Source organism: Pleurodeles waltl, chromosome 12, assembly GCF_031143425.1.
Source record: "Pleurodeles waltl isolate 20211129_DDA chromosome 12, aPleWal1.hap1.20221129, whole genome shotgun sequence".
Taxonomy (NCBI): Eukaryota; Metazoa; Chordata; class Amphibia; order Caudata; family Salamandridae; genus Pleurodeles; species Pleurodeles waltl.
In genome coordinates, this window is record NC_090451.1 from 665,737,158 (window position 1) to 665,762,263 (window position 25,106).

Genomic DNA, 25,106 nt, shown 5'->3' on the forward strand with positions numbered 1-25,106 from the left:
CTGACCCACATCAACATCTCCATCACTTCTGCCACTTTCCCGGGTGGATGGAAACTTGCAGAAATCAATGCCCTCCTCAAGAAGCCCACAGCCAACCAGAATCAACTGAGCAACTTCTGATCCAATTCCCTGCTTCCCTAACGAGTCAAAGTGATTGAGAAGGCCATCAGCAAGCAACTCACAACTGACCTCAAACTTCAAAATCCGCTAGAGAACACTCAATCAGGATTCAGTAAGAACCATAGCACCGAAACATCACTCATCGCAGCCACTGATGACATTCAAATCTTTGTGGACCAATGAAAACAGTGGCCGTCCTCCTGCTCGGCCTCTCTGTGACCGTCGAAACTGTCTCCCATAACACCCTCATCAGAAGACTCTACAGGATTGGCATACAAGGATCCGCTCTCAAATGGATCTGTTCCTTCCTCACAGGAAGAACCCAAAGGGTTAGTCTGCCACCCTTCACATCAGAGACCGAGGGGGTTGTGCCTCAGCCCCACCCTTTTCAACATAAACAGGACACCACTTGCCAGCATCATCCAATCACAAAACGTGACCATTATCTCTTATGCTGATGACACCCAACTCACCCTCTTCCCGACGGGCAAAATAACTACTGCCAGAACCAACTTCACCAACTGCATGACCCTGGTAGCAGACTGGATGAGAATCAAATGCCTGCAGCTCAACTCTGACAAGATGGATGTGCTGGTCTTTGGCAACAAGAATCTTCCTATGGATCTCCATCTTGTGGCCTTTGGAGCTAGCACCCCCACCCACAGACCACATAAGAAATCTAGGGATCATTCTGGGTGGCAAGCACAACATGATGGCTCAGGTCAATGCAGTGTGCACCTCCTGCTTCTATATCCTACGCATGCTGCGAAAAATCTTCAAATGTTTGCCTCATAACATGAGATGGACTATCATGCAAGAGCTCATCTACAGCAGGCTGGATTGCAACACTCTTTACACCGGAATCTCCAAACAACTCCAACACAGGCTCCAGACCATCCAGAACACCGCTGCAAGACTCATACTTGACCTCCCATGTTGAACCCACATCACACCGCACCTCAGGAAGCTTCACTGGCTCCCCATTCACAAGCACAGCCAATTCAAACTTCTCATGCACACAAACAAAGCCCTACACAACACAGGACTAGAATACCTGAACAGCCGCATACACTTCACCAACCCACCAGACATCTACGCTTTACCTCATTCTCTCCTGCAAACAATCAAAACTAGAGGTTGCTCATTCTCTTACATTGCACCCAAGACATAAAACAACCTTCCTCTACACAGTAGAGCCTCCGCCTCACTTTTTGTGGTCCGCAAGAAGCTGAAGACTTGACTCTTCGCCTAAGCACCTTGGGGATAACAAAACTACACACATGCCCAAGCCCCTGGATACCATCTTGGGTGATTAGTGCGCTATACAAATCAATATAACATAACGTGTGTTTCTTGGCTCTTTCTCAATTTGTGCTGCTCCACCCACCTCCCCAAGGATCAATACCTGTCTCTCCAAACCGCTCGTCCATTGCTCCCCTACCCTGGCGAAACCTGTAATTCGTTTGAAGTTTTTGGCAGCTGCCATTTGCTTCCAGACTGCCCCACCTTACATAAAATACTTTTGTGCAACTCCATTTTCTCCACCTCATCCTGTTTTCTCACCCAACAAGCGCCCGACTTCTTTTGGTCATTTATATAGGTATTTCTTTAAAGGACCATGCAGCTGCCATTTGCTGCTATAACTCTGTTATACCTAAGGTGCTTTAACGCAATTTATTTTTATTTTATTTTTATGTATCATTCCAGGTGACATTCTCAACCTTAGATCATTAACTAAAATATAAAGAAAATAGCACTGTTCTGTAGGCGCGTACATACATAGTGACACATTCACAAAAATGTCATCACAAATTTGATACAGAATGACAAAGCCACGAGCACGGCTGTGTAATTGAGCTTTTTTCTCTTTTGTTGGCTTATGCTGGACAGCATTGTTGAAAAGCATTTTGATACTTGACAAAGCTGCAGAACATCAGCAAAAGACAATGGCAGACAGTGTAGGACAAACAGAGCTTGACCTTTTGGCTTTGCCAATGCTTGTTATCACTGCTGTGCCAATTATCTCTAAGAATGAAACTTGCATGGCCTTTGCCAGTCCTGTACCTGTTCTGTTTCTATGAGTGAAGCCTGTGCTGCAGTTATTATCCAGTGTTGCCCTAGTTCTCTTTGCGAGGGAACCTCGGCTGCCAGTGCTCTGTTCTTGCATTATTACCATTTTCTCTCCATTTTCTCTGAATGAAGTTCGCACTGTGCTTTTAGTCTGTATAAGCATCAATCATGCCCTAATGTTGCCAGTGCTACTCTTGTTCTTTCTGAATGAAGGACGCTTTCCCTGCACCTACTTTATGAAGCATGCTGGCACTGCTGCTGTCCAATGCCTTACTTCTTCTCCATACAAATGAAGCATACACAGATGTTGTCAGTGGTGGTGCACTTGTTCTTGATCTGTGAATGAAGCTTGTGCTCCCCCTGTTGGTTCCACAGCAGTTGTGTATGAATGAAGCTTGCTCTGCTCTTCTGCTGTCTATTTCTGTGAAACATCCATTGATCACTAGTGCTGCACGTGTTCCTTCTCTGTGTAGGAATCTTCACTACTCCTGTCTGGAGTCCCAGCAGTTTGTACTCTATTAACTAGGCTTTCACTGCTTCCGTCCAGTGCTGTACTTGTCATCGGTATGCATGAAGCAGGTACTGATGTTGCCAATGCTCCTTCTGCTCTTGGTCTATAAATGAACCTTGCAAAACTGCTCCTGCTGTGTGCACTGCCCACTTCTTGCACTGCGACAGCTGCCTAGTACTGTACCTGATCTTCTGTAGACCTACATTGTGTGCTGCTGTTGCCCATACTTCACCTCCTCCCTATGAATTAACCTTTCACTGCTATTCCACTACTGTACCTGGTCTTTGTGTATGCCTGAGTCATGTGCTGCATCAGTGCTGTACCTCTGCTCCTGGTGCACACTCCCTACTCGCCTCAAGTTCTTAAAGATTCAGAATTGTTATTATTCCAGAATATCCTCCTTCCGGCTGGTATGCGGCAGAGAGATCAGACCAAGAAGACTCCGACCGGACCCCTGGATCGAGACTCGCTAATGCAGCATTTGGAGAAACAGGCAATTGAGGCCAAGGAACGTGAAGACCTGGTGCCCTTCACAGGCGAGAAGCGAGGTAGGGAGTGCTACTTCCCAGTTCTGTTGTAATATGACACCATTTATGTCATCACTGATGACATGTCAAATAGCGTCATTAATGACATCTTTAATAACACCATAATCATATACTGCATAGACTTACAATGTGTACACTTGTGGATGCATACCATGGAAATAGCCTAAGCCCTGGAGGCAGGTTTGGTTGTGCATATTGACAGTTCTATGGGTTACTATTTGCAAATCATTTAACAATGAAAGTAGATCTCCATGTTAAACAAGGTAAAGGCTGAGCACACTGGATGTGGTTTGCTGAAATAAGCCTGTTGCAAAAAAACTGGATGTCCATATATTCTGTTGACAACATATTATTCACTAGTGGATGGCTAGGCACATGCCTGTATTGAATATTTGTGCTATATGCAAAGAGGACGTTTAAGATATGGATGTTTATTTTGAGTACGTCACTGAAGATTTGGAGGCATTGCAAATGAATGAATGATGAAAAATGTTAAAGTGTCCACTTAGAGGTGTTTTGTCTCACACTAGAGTTGTAAGCATGACTCTAAAGATGTATTTCATTCTGCCCATCTCAGGAATGTGGGTAGTGTATTTCACAGAAGTGCTGAGGGTTATCCATTGGCCTTTTGGCAAAAGGTATCTTTTCAATGGCAAAGGCATACCTGTCAGCCTCTTGAATTAAAATTGAGAGTTACCCCAAGTTTACGTGTGCGTATTCCCATTAAGGTTACTAGAGTACAAACATTTGTTTTTTTTTGGAAGGGAATAAGGGGGTGGGTGATGTCATTAAGTATATAGAGGCATTTTGTTTGTTAGGTGGTAACTACCAGTAAAAAGAGGGATAGCATCCACCAAATGTGAATGACTAGACAGCATATGCCTACGTGTGGTCAAACGTTAGGCATTTTATCACATGATTGGTGATTAAAAAATTGAGAAAATGCTGTAGCGTGTGGAACTACTGCAAGTCCATAAACTCTGTAGGACACTGTCACAGTGACTGGATAATGTCATGAATGATATGATCAAATCAGTGATGTCATTTAAAAAGTCATGAATGATGTAATATGTGAAGTCATACGCAGCGCATGGTGGGGCCCAAATTACACTTAGCTCTGTAAACCATAACTTGTGAATTTCAGTGTTATTTTTTTTTTATTTTAGTTTTTATCTTTTGTGTCATTTCACCATCTAACCATAGTGTGATTTTAACCTTTGTGTTTTTAGTGAATTTCTTGGGATGTTTGATCATAATCAAATTTGAGAATGCGGCCAACATCTAAAGGCAACTTTCGGCCATTTAGCCAATGCTCCCACTGTGCATCCAGCCAAACACTGCGCTTAACTTGCCTGGTGGGATGGGCAACCCCTTGACTGTGTACATCCTTCATCTGCACACAGTGGGAGGTTGGTCGCAGTGCATGACCTCTGCTCGTGCGGAGTGGAGGTTGGTCCAAGGCCCCACACCCAATCTATTTGCTAGCGGCCAAGTTCCCTGCTGCACACAGCTTTCATCCGTGCACAGCAGCGTGTTGATCACAGGGCCTATTCTCTGGCCACGCTCTGTGTCTAACACCCCAGCAATACCTAACCGCCACTGTCTGTCCTTGTCGCCTCTGCTCCCAAACTGCATTCTATTCTTTTTCTTTGTATTTTTTTCAGGTACAGTTGTACCCCGATACCCACCACACAAGCTTCTACCCCATTGCACCATGGCACCCTACAACCTTCCTCTTGCAAGGATGGACAGGACCATTGGGTGGAAACTTCTGCAGCAGCTCCTTTTAGAGTACTTTGTTACCTCATAGGAGGGCCTATTGGTTCCTACAAGAGTACTGTGGTAGCTGTAACCTGAAATGTTTTTTACTTTAATCCTTTGTGGGTTCCTCTGGGTCTCCGCCCACAAATACCTGAGGGTCAGCGTGTCCCTAGCTTGCACTCTGAGACTCTTTCTGAAAACCGTTTTAAGGACATGAGTACAGAGACCCTGAGCCCTCTAATAGTCGCCACAACATTTTCTTCTCCGCTGTGGCCAACCAATCTGGTCGATCATTACTGCGGTACTTGGAGGACAGCACTGTAGTACCAAAATGGCGTTCTATGCAATCCATCTCTCATCTACAGTATTTCCATATCATCCAAGTGGGTAAAATGGTTACTCTTGGACCTTTCTGGTGATATTTCCAAAGTTTTCAAGATATTTGAAAACAATAAATGTAGATTTTTGCTGCAAGCTTAAAGTCCTTAAAAATATGGGTCATTTAAATTACTAACCTCTCTAGTGGAATGGTTTCTTCCAACACTTTGCTTAACGCGGTTTAAGCTAGATTCCTTACTCATCATGGCACAGAAGTGGCATTGGTTGCACTTCAGAATGAAGTAAGAATCATTTTGGATCCAGGAAAGACTGCTGCTGTTATATTTTAATTGGATTTATCTTTGTCCTTAGACACAGTGTGCGTAGCACCTCATTGACTAAACTTGCAGAGATTGGTTTAGAGGACTGAGTGTTGAAATGGTCACATTAATTTTGTCTGGTCACGTTTAAACAATCTTACTGGTTTCTCACAGTCACTCTTCCTACTTAGACTGCTTCATTGTCTAGCAACTATATCCACCCTCAGTCCAACACTATTTAATGTGTATGTTTCCCCCTTGGGAGCCGGTGTTGAAGTTGGGCCAGTGCTTGCAGGTGAGGCCCGCTGTCACTCATTTTTTTTGAACTGGCACTTACTTTTCCTCATTAGATTTTGACCCAGAGCAAGATAGAGAAAAACACCAAAAAGGGGAAAGAAGGAGGAAAAGAACGATGGCATAAAAGTGACAAAGAGAGAAAAAGAACATGAAAAAGTGAAATAGGGTGGCAGAGACTGAACGGTGGTGGATGAAAGAGGCATGAGGTGGAATCAAGAATACGCAGGATTGGCGTAAGGCACCCTAACATTTGCTGGTTCCTGAGCAAAACTCTGGGGACTGGCACTTAATTCTTTTGCAATTTTAGAACTCTTGCCAACCTTTGATCAGGAAATTTCAACTATTTCAAATGGGCTGTGCAAATTACACCCATGTCATCCATGAATCAGATGGTATGGGCTGTGCGCACAACTGAATTTTACACCATATTAATAGCTGTTGCACTCTGGATGTCCTGAGACTAAAGTTGGATAAAACCTGTGTTTTGAGATTGGGTGGTTCTACCTCTTGCTGGTTGTTTAGATGGGAGCTTGACTTCCGGTGTCAAGCTCGAGAGCCCTTTATCGCTCGAAGAAATCTAGGGGTGAATTTTGACTCCCTTGTTTCTTTCTAGCAACAGATTGACAAACTTACTATCTCGTGCTCTTTTCACGTAAAGCTTTTAAGAATAATTCTTGATGTCTTGCCTGCATCATTCCATTTTTTCCATTATCCAAGCCATATTTGCTGTGTTTGGAATACTATAACACCCTCTGTTCGGATCTCCCACCAAACACAAGCCAGTGCCTCCAAATTATTCTAAGTAGTGCCCCACGACTATTTTTATATCTCCCTTGGCACTCATATGTCACGCATGATCTCAAGACTTTACCTTGGCTGCCAGTGAGGAACAAATTCTGAATTTGTTTCAACTGCCGGGATGATCTTATCCCACTCATTGTGTGCCAGCTACTTCACTACTACCGTCGTACCAGGGCACTGTGTCACGTGTTGCCCTACTTATGTCAACTTCTAACAATAACCAAGATGGGCTAGGGTGTTTGCTCCTTTGCTTACCTGACGGGCAAAAACTGGAATAAACATCCGCTTCACCTCTGTTCTTGAACCAATTTGCGTTGATTTAGAAATGAAACAAAAATGTGCCTTTCTCTACACTAAGGTTGATTGTGTTCCGTTCTTATCTGATCAATCTGCCTAGCCAGTGAATGCCTGTTGGCAATTATGAGAGCTTTAAAATGTACAAGTAGATAACTCTTAAGATGCGGGCCCTGCTGCAAAACTCTAGTTAATAGCCCACTTTTGTTTCAATTTTCATCTGACCTATTGAGGTTTTCTTCTGTTGGTCTTCTCAATGCCCCATTATCAAGGGACAGTTGTTGCATACTTGCCACTTGGCCCAAAAAATGAGACCTTCGTGAATAAATGCAAATCTTTCACCCAAAATAAACTCCAGGATAATGTTCTCCTGCGTTCTTTTTGCCTTTTGCATCAAAGGCGGTGTCGAAAAGAAACAAGGTTAATTCTCTAGTGGCATAAGCAGCATGCATCCTCTTTTCAGATTCATTCCTTCGGTGGCAATCTGCAAGTCTGCCATCTGGCCTCCTGTGCAGCCTCACTATATTACAGCGGAGTGATATCAGAAATGGCAGAGTAGTCCTGGGTTGCCCCGAATCCCCTGGGAAGTGCTGAAGAGATATGATATTTTGATGGCGGAATTCTACAAAGTGTAAGACCAGAATAAAAGTCAGCCATTGGGTTTTACTAAGAGTTGTTAAAAACCCACTCCAGGCGTTGCCTCCCATACACTGTGCCACACCCCTCCCCGGGGGCTGTCAGGCCCCTGTCAGGTGTCGAATTAATCCTGTCCGTCAGCTGTTATTGTAGCCGCGGAACAGCGGGGTTTTGGCAGGCGTGCTTGGGATCTCAGCAGGCACGTTAGAGGCCGGGGTGCTAAGCAGGCACTTATGTCGGGGGGCGATGCAGAAGCAGTTCTATATACCGTGATGACCTCAGTTACCTACATTTATTTATAGAGATCAGAAAACACGTTTATTTAGAATGCAGAACGGCAGTCGCACAGGCATTTTAGAAAGAAAACAAGACACCGATTCTGGTTTCCGTCAGAGATGCTATTTTTGCTAACTCCCTTCTCAAGAAATGTGACTTAAAATATCACCCCTTTTGCACCCTTTAGCTTTTAATTGCTAATTGATTAAAACGTTATCTGCTCGGGAGCAGCCGCTGGGGCTCGGAGACGCCCGCCAATTCATGAAAAGGGAATGATATTCAGGAAAAGGCAGGCACGGCCGGGAGCGAGAAGCGAACTGCCCGGTGAAAGCACCTGGGCGTGTTTGAGGGACTTGTCGGTCACACAACCTGCTCACAGCCTAACCCATGAGGTGATCTTTAGCGCTCTATTCCGAGCAGAAGGTGTGAGGGTATTTATAGCCGGGTGTAAAGGAGGCGGGGGCTGGATTAGCCCGGTGAGAAGTCATGCGCCGTGCACCGTCCCGGGGACACGTATCCGCGGCCTGTGCTGAGCGCCCCAGGCCACGTGCGGGTTCGCGTGAGGTCCTCCAGCCAGCGCCCCCAAGGCTGTGCCTGTGAAACAACCGTGGAAACCCACTGGGCAGAGGTCCAGGCTTGAAACCAAGTAATTTAGGTCTTAGCAGGAGCACACGGAGGCCCTTCTCACCTGCCTGTGTTTCTGCGGAAAGGTCACCTCGTCCCCTCCGTTCAGCCATTTTCTTTGCACTTCGGATCCACTGGCCAAATGGGCCAATCTTCCTGCACGAAGCACGCCCAGGCAAGGGCTCTCCAGTCTACCCTTTTTTTACCCCAAATAAGGACGCCTGCCCCATCCTGTGTGACCATTCCACGCAGGAAGAGAACCTTTGTCATCCATTCAACGTCAGTCAAGATAAGGACACCACACCCTTTAAATCTGTGTTTTTTTCTTGGATACCTAAACCTGCCCGTCCATTCTGCCCCATACAGTGCTGACAAGGCCCCATACGGTCATTGCATCTGCCCATTTCTTTCCAGTTATGACACCACACACCATGTATTACATATTACAACCACATCCCCTCTCGCTTGTACATTTCCGTGTATCTAAGACCCAAGGTGGTTATGTTAAGTTATGTTAATCGTACTTAGGCCAGTAGGTCTGCCCATTGCCTTACCAATACGGGTCTCGGACAGTTGTACCCTTTCATATCTTCCTCCAGATAAGGGCTCATAGGCCGTTCCAGTTTGGCCATTTCCTCAAGGACTTGTCAGTGCTAATGCAGATATTTCACAGGCCTTATATCCTTCCACTGCTCCAGACAAGAGCAGCGGTGTGGAATTTAATAAAATATCTTCTTGTCTATGGGGCAGGTTGATTCTTAAATCTACTTGTCCAGTAAAAAAAAATCTACTTGTCCCTTTGGTGCCATGTAGTGCAGCGACACATTATGACAAAAATCTCATTATGTAAGAGCTCTGATAATAGCCTCTCTGATAATGCAAGTGCTAATAGTATAGTAGGGCTTGAATACTTGCAATCTCAATCCACACTACAGCAATTTCCTTATTTTGCCCCCTTTCCGCAGGTCTACATACTAGGGCTGGAGGATGCAGTAAGCAATAGTTCCAGAGCTGGAATGCTTTTGAGTCTGCAAACCTACTAACTTGCATGTTTTAATAATTTTCACCAGCTTTTCTCTATTCTTTTCCCATAATGAGAAAGATTGGAAATTTACTCCTGACAAGGGCAGAAGTTCTTCCAGGGTTGGGGGAAAAAAGTGGTTGGAGGGAAAGTGAACTTGTAAACGCTCAATAGATTTTCACATGAGCAAATCTACACATGCATATTTGCTCGTGCTGAAGTACAATTCCCAATTTTTTTTCTAGGAGTACAACTTCTTGATCTACTTCTGTAAGTTCTTGTGGATTAATGAAAGCCACTACTTCAAAGACACATACTCTGGGTGCACTTTTGTAACTTCCTTTAAGAATCGGTCCCTTATTAGGTCTGATTTTAACAAAGTACGACCTTAAAATGTTTATTTACAGCGTTCACCCTAATAATTAAGGCTTTTAATTAATGAACCACGAATGCTAGTTCGAACAGCATTAACATATGGACACAGATATCACCTCAACTGCAGACAGTTCCCTTCTCTGTAAACTGGCAGCCAAAGGGTTTGTGCTGCATGAGGTTGGGCTCGCTTGTCACACGTACAAACTAAACATGAAAACTTGTTGCCCTTCACCCCAAACAAGATGTCCCAGCCAATAGGAATCTCACATCACTGAAGAGGACTACCGTTTTTCTTTTTCTTTCAGAACTCCCATCCCTCTCCCACACAGCTTTTTGAGTTTTTTTGTTTTTTTTTGTTTTAAGCCCCCCCTCCCCCCCCCCTAAGTTCCTTGTTGCTCCCTATCCCCTTCTCCCCCCCTGATCTCACCCTCCTTGGTGTGCATTGCACCACCCCCTTATTCTCCACCATTGCTCCCCCACCCTTTCCCATCATGTTAAGTTTTTTTTTTTTTTTTACTTTGCAATGTTTTTCTGGTGGGCCTGGTAGCTGCAATTTGCTGCTGGCCTGCTGCTGTCTACAAAAGGCATTTTGACACACTTTGTATATTTTTGTAATAATTCACTGCTGCAGGGTGGCATGCATTACTGATTTCCACATTATTGGAATGGTCGATTGAAAAAATGGCTGACTTAGCTTCATAATGTGGACATGTGTGTGATTTCGCGTGCCACATGCATATCATCATTCTGTGTTGTTATTGTCACATACTGTTCAGCATTGGGAATAACAATTTCATTTTTCATATTGCCAATGCTGTATAGCATCGGCAATAGCATTGATAAAGTTGAAAGGCAAGACCAAGTGTCGGAAAGAAGAAATAGTGGTGCCATTTTAAACACCACAATAAATAAGTAAGGAACTGTTACATTAATATAATGTATCCACAGAACTACAGTATCATGGTTTTTAGATACTCAACAAGTAAGTCAAACATAACTTTCCCACTGTGAAGTGTAGCCTTGTGTTGGATCCTGTGTGTGTCGTACCTAGAGGAGTGACACCTCGGTGTCTCCTCTTCAGGAAAACCCTGTTTTCTGAATCAGGAGAATAGGGGGACGATAACTGTCAACGTGAAGTTTTGAATTGTGTTGAATACAGAGACTCATACCTCTTTGTCTTCTTTCAGGGAAGCCCTTTATTCCAAAGCAGGCCAAGAGGGAGATCCCGAAAGAGGAGCAGATCACCCTGGAGCCCGAGCTGGAAGAGGCCCTGGCCAACGCCACTGACGCAGAGATGTGCGACATCGCAGGTACTGCAGGGCAGTCACAGGGAGCAAAAGGGGACTGAGAAAGGATGAGAGGGAGTCACCATGAGTAATAGGATGACCTACAACAGGAGGGTCATAGTCAACATAGAAGAAATAATACATTAGGTCATTACTTATCAAATTTTTTGGGTAATAGGCAGGCATTTTGTGATTCTGCGGTGTTTTATGCACAAATATAGATTTAACACTCTTGCCACATAGTACACCATTGTTTCAAAATTTACAGATGGCTGCATGTTGTATGGGGCAGTTGTAAACAATTTACAGCGGTTAAATGGTCGCCGATCAGTTGCTGATTCTTGTAAACAATTATTAAACACGGACTATTGAAACACTTGCCCAGACTGCATTATTGTGTTAAAGTGACAAAAAAGGAATAAAAGTACGATGAAGGCTGTGTTACATAATTGGTCTTTTCTTGTCACATAATTAAAATTAAGTCAACCCTTGACACATAATTTAGTTCCCTATTGCGTATTTCTTGAATCTAAAATCTCAGTTATGCCTGTATTTTGATGCATGGTTAATTTTTTGCTTGAAGATTTCTGTAGAACTTTTAGTTCTGGTGAACAGGGATATCTGGTAGGCACAGCAGCCTATGCACATTTTCTCAGTGGCTTAATGTTTAGCCTGTTAATCCATTAAGGACATTTTAGGATATATTTATTTTTTAATGGATGTCAGAATTTCACATTCAAGTGTGAGTTCTGCGTCACACGAAGGACATTATATATGGTCCTGCAAAACTCAATTGTAATTTTTTTATATTTGTCTTGAAAGTGTATTCAGAAATATGGATTGGGTTGAAGACACAAATTAATCCAAGGGCATTCTGAGTGGTGTGCGGACCACATGGTAAACAATATTTACAGACTATAATAGGCTAGATGAAGATAAAATGGGTTCCCCAAGCACTCTAAGTGGTAGAAAGTTTTGGACAAGCTTGCTTGGGGATGTGGTGGCAAGGTTATGCACGAGCCTAAGAGAATGGTGAACATTTGCCATCTGTGGTGTTTTTAAACAGAGGTATGATGCACATCAAAATCTGGTGCAGACGAAGTGCCATACACTGTGTTCTAGTGCATAAAAATTCTGGTTCAGGCACGGTTCTGTTTTGCTGAATGTTGGCGGATGTTACATTCTTCTGCTTTTTGAGTAGTTGAACTTGTGCTATATCTTAAAGAATATATATATATATATATATATATATATATATATATATATATATATATATATATATATAACCAATCATCTCTACACACTCATGTTGCGTTTGGCTCTAAATGGTTTTGAACCCGAGTGCTTAAGATGATTAGGAGGACCTTCCTGACTGACTGTGGAAAGGAAGGGGATGAGTATTGAGGAGGGATCTAAACTTCTTGCAGTCTTCCTTTTTTCATAAAAGGTCTTTACTTAGGTGCCATACATTGTGATAGTTTCCTCTGAAATCATGGCTTACTTTTTTGATTAGGTGAAGCAAGAGTTCTACAGGGTGGTTTATAACAATAGTTGTTTTCCTTAAAGATCTGGAAGTGATGTGAATTCTAAGCATTAATGCTAATGACATGTCCAGAAAAGGATAAACAAATGATTCATGATGTTTTTAAGAAAATTGAGGCCTCAAAGGGGCGCCAGGGTAGTTTCCTTAAATATTTTATGTTTCCTCATATTTAGTGATATATCTTAGGCAAGGTCAGGTTCTGAGACAGTTGTAGCTTGCTAGACTTTATATGGGCACTGTCTGAAATATATAGACGTTTAATATAGTAAATTCTATCTATCTATCTGAGAAATTTGTAAAGTGCAACAGCAACTCAGTGAGTGTCCTGGCTGACTGTAAAACTGATCCCGTTATGCAGGAGCGGCTCACGGGGCGCGGAAGGGGCTGGGTGGCGCACGTGGGGGGTGGGAGGGAGGGCGGTTGGGAAATAAACAGAACATTTATTCAATAATAAAAAAACACTTACCTTCCCTCGCCTCTCCTCTGACGCAGGCTGCAGGCACAGGTTCCCAGCCTGTCCTATGGCCAATCCTGACGCTGTTCAGAGCAGCGTCAGGATTGGCTGGGAGCGCCCAGCCTGGGACCTCCCAGGCAGACTGGGAGCCTTTGCAGGCTGTCTCCAGCCCGGCAACTGTGTTACTGGGCTGGAGAGAGCCTACTGCACATGTGGGTTTGGCCGGCCTGAGATGGCCGCCAAACATACATGCGCACTGCACCCCTCAGTGCTCGTCACCCCATGGCCCGCCCCTTCAAAAGAAAACGATAATAAAAAAGTTTATTATTGTTTTCTTTTAAAGGTTTTGCCGCCGCTGCTGCTGGCGGGGGGCAATGCTCCTCCGCCCTAACGGAGGAGCCACTCCTGCCTTTATGACTTGTGGATTAGATTCTGAAGTTTTCTCTGGATCCATCTGCCAGCTTGTATAGATTTGTGGGTGTCAAACGGAGCGTTTGCATTATCATTTGGAGTTGGGAACACATTTTGTTTGTGGCCTTAATCTGAGATTGTTATTTCTTCATTTAAATGGGTTTCCTTTGACAGCACAGGTTAGGCACAACCCTTACACACTAAAGTGCACGTACAGAACACGCACAGTTAGCAAAACACTATCAAACAAATAGTACAGTCGAACATCACACCATCAGAGTTCATCAACACACTGTAATGCCCTATACTCCCGGACTGGATGGACCATTTTATCAATCTCTTCTTCTAGCCCACAGTTTTGTGCATCGAGGCCAGTCTTCATGTAAGAATAAACTTTTCTGTCCTTCAAGGGCCTCCCATGGATGCCCTCCTAAAATAAATCAGCCACTTGTCAAACTCTCAGTAGCTGGCATCAGATATCAAAACACTCCTGAATGTGTACAACACAGTAATGAGAAACAAAGAAGAAATCATTACACCATTGAGCTCATGATCCTCAAAGCAATACCCCCACCTTCATGTACACCCAAGAACCCTCAGTAAGAAAACATTCATACCCAGAAAGAAAACACGGACGTAGACCAATTTCCTGAAATCAACATCCAATCAAAGCTCCATGCTCTGCACACAGAGCCTTTATCACCAAATCCAGGCCACCTATCACAGGGGATCATCATCAAAATGACTAATAGAAGTAAAGGTTGTTAAGCACGGCATCATCCTTCCACAGTTCAGTCAGTCTCGTTATCAGTCAATCAGTTCAGCATCATTAATGACTTATTCATTGGGCAGATTGATAACAGTGGTTGTGACACTGATCATATCAAACAGAAATACACTCTTTCTCCATTAACGCACTACTCCCCACGAAATTGGACTGCCTCTGATCTCATCTCTCATGATAAACTCATCAACATCCTTAACTTCACTCAAGACCACCTTCCATGAAGATGACATTCTACCCTCATTGATGGTGAAATGTGGAGCCATTTCTGCCACATTTGAGCCAATTGATGACGATGCACTAATCCAGACCTTGGAAAAATGCATGCATTTATCTGACATTGATCTAAAGCGTCACATCCTACATCAGCAACCACCACCCGCTCAGCCTGATGGGAACCCAAAGATTCCAGAAATTCTATGTCTCCAGCAAAGTACCCCATTTATCTGTTCTATTACCAATGCCAAAAACACATTTCTCTACCTCAAACTATCTATTTCTGATGATATGCAGTGACTCACAACTACCCTCAAACTAATCCAGAATTGGATGTGAAGCACCTACCTAAAGCTCAACCACACAAAGAACGAATTCTTCCTGTTTGTCAATAACATCAAGTAAAAACAGGTTAAATCTTGACTGTCCATCATAAACCTATGTAACCACATGATAGCCAACACATAAGCACTTAGATTTATCATTGACACAAACCTCTCCTTCAAAGAAAACATAGCTAAGAAAACCATGCCAGCATGGTACCAGCTCACCTTCAAAAATAAAAGTTACATTTTTTCCGATAAGAAGCCACCTTTAGAGCACCAGTGAAAGCCCTGGTCCTCTCCCACTTGAATGGCAACAACCCTCTGCACTTTGGCCTCTCTGACACCTCATTTGCACTCATAAAAGGCACCCGCACCCTAAAACATGCATCACTGCATGCTTAAAACTGTTTGACTAGATCAGCCCATTGCTGAGCTCATCTTCATTGCCCCTTCCCAGACCCGCATCATTTTTCAGACCAGTTGCTTCACCTGTAATGACATCAGCAACAACACCCCCGCATACTTGGCAGACCAGCAAGTAACCACGTTAAGCAGATAACCCCAACTCAGACACCACAACGTATCCAGACTAAAAACAAAGAAAAGCACAATGGAAAAAGCAGGAGGCAAGACTTCTCCATCTATGCGCCCAAGATCCTGAATAACGTGCCCACTCACATCAGAACGAATCTTACCCTCCGGTTCAGAAAGAGACTGAAGTCACATCTCTTGAAAGAGCACTACTAGCCCCAAAAAATAGAAAGTCACTTGTTATCTGCCTTTTGTAAATATGTTGAGTCCCACCCCATGGTAATGCCCACTGTTTTTGATTCGCAGCTGCATTTGTGCTACAGAAATGTCACCATTATTGTACATGTATACCGTAGACCATGCGCATAAATTTAGCATAAATATAACACAGCATTGTATCATAATTCTTACCTGTATTGTGTGGCATAGATAGAGAACTGATTAGACATTGGGCAGCTAAGTACCCAAACCATATAAAAAAAGGTGAAAGCTGTGTGGCACATGCACCCATTCCCTGTGGCACATACACCCATGGCACTACAAATAACTTCCAACATACTTGGGTACCAGTGTTCACTAATCAGTTTTAAAGCCTGTTAACTTCACACAAACGCTGATAAACACCCTCGATTTCGGGCCTTCCTAGAACTAAATGAAGCCACTCAAATACAAAAGGAGCTACTGAATTCTAACTGCATGGTAGGGGTACATATATGTCAAAGAAGTAGGTGGCGATAGCAGAAAATAGCTTTAAAGGAATTTCTTCAATTTTTCAGTACCATTAGAGCCACAGCACACTTGTGCAGCACAGCTTGATTTACTGTAGAGCCACAGCACACTTGTGAAGCACAGCTTGATGTACTGTAGAGCACAGCACACCTGTGAAGCGCAGCTTGGTGTACTGTAGAGCACAGCACACCTGTGAAGCGCAGCTTGATGTACTGTAGAGCCAAAGCACACCTGTGAAGCACAGCTTGATGTACTGTAGAGCCACAGCATGCTTGTGAAGCACAGCTTGATGTACTGCAGAGCTTGATGTACTGCAGAGCCAAAGCACACCTGTGAAGCACAGCTTGATGTACTGTAGAGCCACAGCACACCTGTGAAGCACAGCTTGATATACTGTAGAGCCACAGCACGCTTGTGAAGCACACCTTGATATACTGTAGAGCCACAGCGCGCTTGTGAAGCACAGCTTGATATACTGTAGAGCCACAGCACGCTTGTGAAGCACAGCTTGATGTACTGTAGAGCCAAAGCACACCTGTGAAGCACAGCTTGATATACTGTAGAGCCACAGCACGCTTGTGAAGCACAGCTTGATGTACTGTAGAGCACAGCACACCTGTGAAGCACAGCTTGATGTACTGTAGAGCCAAAGCACACCTGTGAAGCACAGCTTGATGTACTGTAGAGCCACAGCACACCTTGATATACTGTAGAGCCACAGCACGCTTGTGAAGCACAGCTTGATGTACTGTAGAGCACAGCACACCTGTGAAGCACAGCTTGATGTACTGTAGAGCCAAAGCACGATTGTGAAGCACAGCTTGATGTACTGTAGAGCCACAGCACACCTGTGAAGCACAGCTTGATATACTGTAGAGCCACAGCACGCTTGTGAAGCACAGCTTGATGTACTGTAGAGCACAGCACACATGTGAAGCACAGCTTGATATACTGTAGAGCCACAGCACGCTTGTGAAGCACAGCTTGATATACTGTAGAGCCACAGCGTGCTTGTGAAGCACAGCTTGATATACTGTAGAGCGACAGCGCGCTTGTGAAGCACAGCTTGATGTACTGTAGAGCACAGCACACCTGTGAAGCACAGCTTGATATACTGTAGAGCCACAGCACGCTTGTGAAGCACAGCTTGATATACTGTAGAGCCACAGCGTGCTTGTGAAGCACAGCTTGATATGCTGTAGAGCCAAAGCACGCCTGTGAAGCACAGCTTGATGTACTGTAGAGCACAGAACGATTGTGAAGCACAGCTTGATGTACTGTAGAGCCACAGCGCGCCTGTGAAGCACAGCTTGATGTGCTGTAGAGCCACAGCACACCTGTGAAGCACAGCTTGATGTACTGTAGAGCCACAGCGCGCCTGTGAAGCACAGCTTGATGTGCTGTAGAGCACAGCACACCTGTGAAGCACAGCTTGATGTACTGTAGAGCCACAGCGCGCCTGTGAAGCACAGCTTGATGTGCTGTAGAGCACAGCACACCTGTGAAGCACAGCTTGATGTACTGTAGAGCCACAGCGCGCCTGTGAAGCACAGCTTGATGTGCTGTAGAGCACAGCTCACCTGTGAAGCACAGCTTGATGTACTGTAGAGCCACAGCGTGCCTGTGAAGCACAGCTTGATATGCTGTAGAGCCACAGGGCGCTTGTGAAGCACAGCTTGATATACTGTAGAGCCACAGCGCGCTTGTGAAGCACAGCTTGATGTACTGTAGAGCCACAGCGCGCCTGTGAAGCACAGCTTGATGTACTGTAGAGCACAGCACGATTGTGAAGCACAGCTTGATGTACTGTAGAGCCACAGCACACCTGTGAAGCACAGCTTGATGTACTGTAGAGCACAGCACGATTGTGAAGCACAGCTTGATGTACTGTAGAGCCACAGCACACCTGTGAAGCACAGCTTGATGTACTGTAGAGCACAGCACACCTGTGAAGCACAGCTTGATGTACTGTAGAGCCACAGCACGCCTGTGAAGCACAGCTTGATGTACTGTAAAGCCAAAGCACACCTGTGAAGCACAGCTTGATGTACTGTAGAGCCACAGCACGCCTGTGAAGCACAGCTTGATGTACTGTAGAGCCACAGCACACCTGTGAAGCACAGCTTGATTTACTGTAGCCACAGCACGCTTGTGAAGCACAGCTTGATGTACTGTAGAGCACAGCACGCCTGTGAAGCACAGCTTGATATACTGTAGAGCCACAGCACGCTTGTGAAGCACAGCTTGATGTACTGTAGAGCACAGCACGCCTGTGAAGCACAGCTTGATATACCGTAGAGCCACAGCACGCTTGTGAAGCACAGCTTGATGTACTGTAGAGCACAGCACGCCTGTGAAGCACAGCTTGATGTACTGTAGAGCACAGCACACCTGTGAAGCACAGCTTGATATACTGTAGAGCCACTGCGCGCTTGTGAAGCACAGCTTGATATACTGTAGAGCCACAGCGCGCGTGTGAAGCACAGCTTGATATACTGTAGAGCCACAGCACACTTGTGAAGCACAGCTTGATGTGCTGTAGAGCCACAGCACACTTGTGAAGCACAGCTTGATATGCTGTTATCTGGTTACTTCCCGGTTTACCTAGGGACTATCATGTGATTTGTTTTATGAACCCACACCAGAAAAAAGTGTTAAGAGTGAACAAGAGGTGTGAGAGTGGCAACCCCTGAGGGCCTCCACAGTTTAAAATGCAGGATGGTTACAGAAATGTTCTGAGTTTAACTTTTTGTTCCTATTCTTTCAAAACGAATGTAAAACAGTCGATGAGCGGAAAGTTTTTTTTTTTCTCCACTGATGTTATTCTCATAATTAAATATAGATAGTGACTATTCACCTCCAATGTTACGTACGTCTTCCAATTAAAATGAGTAACGTTATATGATTGTGGACTCAGTTTACTAATAGTAGTTAGCAAAGTAGGATATGCAAATTGCACACCAACCTGTTTGTGAACTACCATACGTTTTTCAATACAGCCAAGGAACTGATCCGTTGCATCACAGGATGTAGTTTTGCAGGAGGTGCAAAATATCATGTCCAAGGTATATTGAAGAGACGTTGTGCATTTTGCAGCCCCCTACCGGATGAATGTGAATGCAGGTACGGAGGACTGTGATGGACAACGGTCCTCCATCCTGCGTTTGCGAATTACGTTTTTTAATGGAGCACCTGTCAATTTAAGGGACAGATGTTGCTTTAAAGAAAATGCTGTAAGGTAGGGAAGACATCTGGGAGGGTGTATGTTGATGTCCCCTTGAGGACTGTGCTTCACCGCAGAGGCCACCTGACATGATTCCCAAAGCGGAGTAGCGCCTGGAGGTCAGCTTCCCTTTTACGATTTGGTTACCACCCCAGTTCGTAGGTATGTGGCTGATCAATATCTTCCGACGCCAATTGACATCAGAATTATTGACACATATGTTTGCAATCACAAATAAGACAGAGGTAACTCTTTCTGACTAATAAAAAAGCTTTGTTACATCTTAAAAATGTGGTTTGCAGTCACAAACCCTGTCCTTTTGCGCATTACTTGCTTTGCAATCATAACATTCTTTCAAACTTCAGTACGTGTAATGTTTTGCAAGTTGTAAATTTGACTCAAATAATTATTGCTTAAATTCTACAGAAGAAAAAAGTGCCCACTGATGTTGAATGCACAGTTAGGGTCACATCTATAATTCCATGGTGCACCTTGAGGACTAAAGATCTGGTGAATGTTGAGTTCTGGTAAATGTTACGTACCGGCGCGTTAAGTTCTGGTGCACCTCGAGCTCCGTCTGACAGTCCATTCTGGAGCCCAAGGAACCCTACGGCGTAGTGCACTGCTGACAGGTTGAGCCCAGGTTATTTGTGTTTAGGGCATATTTCGTTTTGGTGACGAGTTTTGGTACACTCTGCAGTGGGGACCCAGTGAGTAGTTGTATATGTAACTCAGTTTCAGGTTTTGTTCTTACCCGCGGAAGTCTTGTTGCAAACATACATCCGGTGTTCTTTACTCTGTCAGGCTCAGATTCCCAATATTTCCTACAGTAAGCACGCCTCCTTCATCAGATCCCCAGATAAAGGGGGCATGCTCGGGTCATAGCAACCACCCTTATCTAAAACCAGACCTGGGCCTGCCTACCCGGAGAGTGCCAGGGTAGCATAAGGGTTAGGGTCCCTGGATGTGCCTCTCTCTCGATGCAAGCAGCCTCCACTCGGCTGGGTGTACCGCTCACCAGATACACTCTCCCTTCAGTCATCGGACTGCGACTAGATGCCTTTCCCCGGGCCGTGTGAGAGGGTGCACAGCTCTTTCCAATCCCCTAAGGTCAGCAGCTCGTACAGTGCCAGGGGCTCGGTGCCAGGACTGCTAAAATCAGCAGCACCTAGCCTGGTGTCCGCTTTCATGCACGATGAGACCTGCTTTGTGGGTCTGTGGCGCCTAAAGGGAAATCCCGGGCCCTGAGACATGTGCAATTGCACCAAGTCATGGGGGGCTCCCGGGGGGCAAAGGAGATGTGACAATGTGTGCTTTGAACCCCCTCAGCCTGTAAAGAGGTGCACTAGTGAAGTAAGATCCTGGAGTGAGTCCCAGAGGACGAAGGGACGAGCAGTGGTGTCATTTGAGTCGCAAGAGGTCTCGGGCTGTAGAATTGCACACAGGCACCCATCGATGATAGAAGGGCTCCTAAATGGCCGAACTGCGGTGCCTTTGTAGGGGAACCTGGAAGGACAAGTAAGGGACTCAGAACCCCGTGCACCAGTGTCCAAGGGGCTGGGATGGGCTTTCCCAGATATGAAAGAAATAAGTACTCGTTATGTATTATAGAGACCACCACCCCCGCCCCCCCTGGTCTAGGGAAGCTGAATGCTTCTTATTGTGCCCTCGAGGCACTTTGGTATTAGAGAAATGGATGCAGATGCGTGTACGCCATTTCTGTTGCACACATTGTGCCAGTGTTAAACGTGATCCTAAGGGGGGTGCACTCAGCATAGGCGTGTTGCCCCAAGCAAATGAAGTAATTAAGCAATTTGCTGTGTGCTGTGCCATACTGCAGACGAGAGCGTAGGATAAGAGACTGTTATGAGATGCACTGATTATTCACGATTTGGAGGTAGCACAAAGAGTATACCCCGACCCGGTTTCATTTGGCACTGGGACTCGTAGGAAAGCTGGTCTTGTTATTTAAATAAATATTGCTTTGCGTGGAATTCTCTTTTCTCATCTTGTTATGCCCCCCTTGGCATGGATTAGTGGGTATGTGGCACTATGTAATGCGATGACATTGACACTCCATTTGCATCAACTTTTGGCTCAAAATCCGTTTTGCATATGAAAGTTGATCATTGCGGCTGTTTGTGTTTCGTAATGTTGCCTGAAAGTCTAAAGTATCTACAGTAATTCTGTGGCTATTTGTTGTTCTAGTATCGGATTAGTGAGTATGAAACATTGTGATACTTCCATACCATTGCTAATATATCAACAGCTAAGTATATGCAGTGCTGTTTGATGAATTTTCTTGAAACTTTCCCAGAAAAAAGGCTCATCCACTTCAGCTCCTTCCCAGAAAGTATCAGGGTGTTGTCAGGCAGTTGCAGAGAAAAAGGCATAGTCCCAAAATGTCTTTTCCCCACGCAATTTCCCGTAGGAATTTTAAACCGCACTACAATCAAAATAGCTGAACCAATTTGCACCAGATTTGGCAGAAAGCTTAATCTTAACCTCTGATGTTTCTAAGAAAGTGTGCTTTTTGTGATTTGGTGGAAATGCATTTAGTAGTTTTTGAGAAATTTAAGGTGAAAATGTATAGCTATTTTGCCTGCTTGTAGTACTGTGGGACTGGCAGATGAAAAAAGATCTGATTGGCTGCTGCCAACATCAACAAAGATGTTGTGGCCGGCTTTTTAGGACAAGGTGACTCGGTCCCCGTGTCCTGAATAAAAATAAAATAAAATAACATATAAGGAGCCTGGGTAGAGGTACCCTGATCTCCTACGCCTTGGCCCTGGGGCTAAAACTCATTTTTTCTGTCGCTCTGTACTGCTAAAAAATAAAATAAAATAAAAAAAAGGGCGGGATTCCTCTTCAGCTATCATAAAGGTTGACATGTGAGACATCTGTTTGCTCCTGATTAACACTTTAGCTAAATCCCAGCCTAACTCTCATATGACTTCCTACTCCATATTTTATTCAAATAATTTTCTAATTCATTAAATTATTTGATTTACAATACAACTAGATATCTAAATATGGATTTGTCAATGTACGGTCCATTTTTGGCTCTGTTGCTGGGAATTCTAGTCTGTCACTAGGGAGGTCTGATAATAAATTTAGTACCAATTTTACAATGCAAGATGAATGTGGCCATTGAGCTAACTATGAGAAAAACATTATTATCCTATATGGCCTATGCACATTAGAATAAAATGCATAATCCCTATCAATGGTATTGTGTTTGCCCTAGATCTCCAAAAGATAGATATCCTGTATACCAGTCTATTCAAAGTTTATTGAAGTGTTAAAATCGTCATCAGTTATCTCTCTCTTGCAAAACTGGAGATTTCAGTGAAGAATTGGCAAAGAGCGCTTCTTTCACTTTATTAGGAGCTTATATTTTAAATGAGACCAACTCTCGGATTCACTCTTTCCCATCATTATCTTGATATGGTGCTTCCCATTTACAATGGGGGGTCCTTTTCCAAAGAGAATTGCCAGTTCATTCGTCTTGGTGGTTGTGTTTGCGTGCAACTGTGAGGGATACTAATATATTCATAGACACCCCAGATAATTTTTGTGTGGGTGAGTCGCTTGGCGCTGGCCTCCATCCGTGTTCATTGTGTGTAAACATTTAAGAGGAGCTCAGCATTTCATGAATTGCAGTAGTAATCGAAATTAGCATAGTAATTGTTAGCATAAGGGAACCATTATTAGTGTTTTTAATTGTGGGTGATTACAATGTACTATTATGAATTCACTTTGGACCATATGTTGAAACATTAGTGACAAGGTTATAGACTTCCTAGTTGGCGTTTGTTTTGTGAAACTATTTTACCTATACAAAAAACAAAGGGTCTGATTTAGAGGTTGACAAATGGAGTAAAGGCAGTCTTGGTTACATAAGACTTTTCTTCCACCACTCTGACTTTACTCCACCCACCAAATTTAGAGTTTACCGCTGACCCTGCTCTATGGGTTTGTTGGGACTGCCACCACAGCGATTCATACAAAGCCATTTAAAAGTTTGTGTGCATCTTTCATTGATGATAGACGCTTACACCAAACTTTTAAAAGTTTTAACTTTTCCCAAAACAAACAGCCAAAGCTAGAGCTTTTGTTTGGAAAAGTAAGAACTAAGGACCCCCAAATCCATGGGAGCTTTCTCCCATAGTATGGGGATAATGATTCTATTTTTAGGGTCCCTTAGCGTCGGGATATTCCTCGTGGTGTCAGTGGAAAAAAAATCTGTCTGACTGCCTCTAAATACTCCGAAAGCCATACACGCTTGGGCCATCGGAGGAAGTGTTATACGACATAGTAAATTTTACTCCGTCTGCATAATCCTGTTCATCTACCCGACTCAAAATTGGGTAGGGCTGACCGAGAATTTGGTGGCCAGAGTACTCTGTCACTGCTGGAACGGGGTACCCTGTCTGTACCCTCCAGTCTAATCAAAACTCTGTGCCATTTAAGTGTTGGATAAAAATAAGCATTGAAAAAACCCCAACATGCAATAACTAAGTAAATCTATACAAGACAGAGTAATTTGCTGTACATGAATGGGGAAGAAAAATGGGAATAAACAATGCAATAGCAAATCTAAGTAATGGACAGCTTTATAGGAAGTCTCAGGGAATGACACATGCAGTGTCGTATGATGCTGATGTGATCCACCCTTGGATTGCCGTTTGTTTGATCGTCAATAATTTTGGCCAATCTGAAACCCAACCCTGATAAATAGTTGGTTTTGTTTTCCTCAGACAAGAGAGACCCTTTTTCAGCGGATGGATACTCTAGGAAAAAAAGGAGTTGTCTGACTGATTGAATGCTTAGTCTCTTGGACTTCTACTGGATAGCTGGTTGAATCTGACACAACTTGTGTCAAAACAAACTTACTTACTATTTCGATTTGTTTTTCCTTGTTACGTTAATTCCACGCCCCACCCACCTAATTCTATCAGGAATGCTGTGTTGGATAAGTTTCCTAAATACGTTTTAGGTCTTGCTATGTTATGTTGGTTGCTACAAATCGTATTTTCAGTTCACGCGGCGTGCTTTGACAGCTGCATTCAACTCAGTTGCACACCTCACGTTGGAAGCCAAGAAATATGAGGATGTCATCACGCCACCCTAAGATTTTTGCATTGTCTCTCACTTAAGGCTGAGCATTACAGTAGAAACCTGGGGTGGCTTACTTACAAGGCGCTCAGATTAAATGCCGGTTTTCACTCATTATAAAAACAGCTCAGGTGTCAAATCGGGTTTCTCTGTAACCACTTGTACATTGTGGAATGCCGCTGTACGTCACTATACCAAGTCCTTGGTATTGTTTCTTTTAGTGGAGGGTTAGAAACTTCTTTTTTTGGAAATACTTTGGGTACATTATGCATTAAAGAGTTACTGGACTGTGGTGCCTTGGAATAAGATATCACATTTTTTCCAACATGGGGCAGGGCTGTAGGTCAAATGGGGAAAAATGAGTTGGTGCTTCTGTTTTAAGAAATGCCACAAAATGTTACCTCGTGCAGAGCAAATGGAAGGGTAGGTTATTTGGTTGCTGCATTCCTGTTGTACCTCTTGTTTCAAAATTGCTTCTCTTCTGATGGATACAACTACCTGTGGATTCCTCAC

General features: G+C 44.0%; 1 protein-coding gene across 3 annotated transcripts in view; it reads left to right on the forward strand.

Annotated features, from left to right (window-relative positions):
- Positions 1-25,106, forward strand: part of TMOD4 (tropomodulin 4) — a 109,694-nt gene that overhangs the window by 39,798 nt on the left and 44,790 nt on the right. For all 3 annotated transcript variants that reach the window (XM_069218480.1, XM_069218482.1, XM_069218481.1), the window contains exons 3-4: positions 3,093-3,249; positions 11,160-11,282. In XM_069218480.1, coding sequence (XP_069074581.1) covers positions 3,093-3,249; positions 11,160-11,282 — 280 coding nt within the window. The remainder of the gene's footprint in view (positions 1-3,092; positions 3,250-11,159; positions 11,283-25,106) is intronic.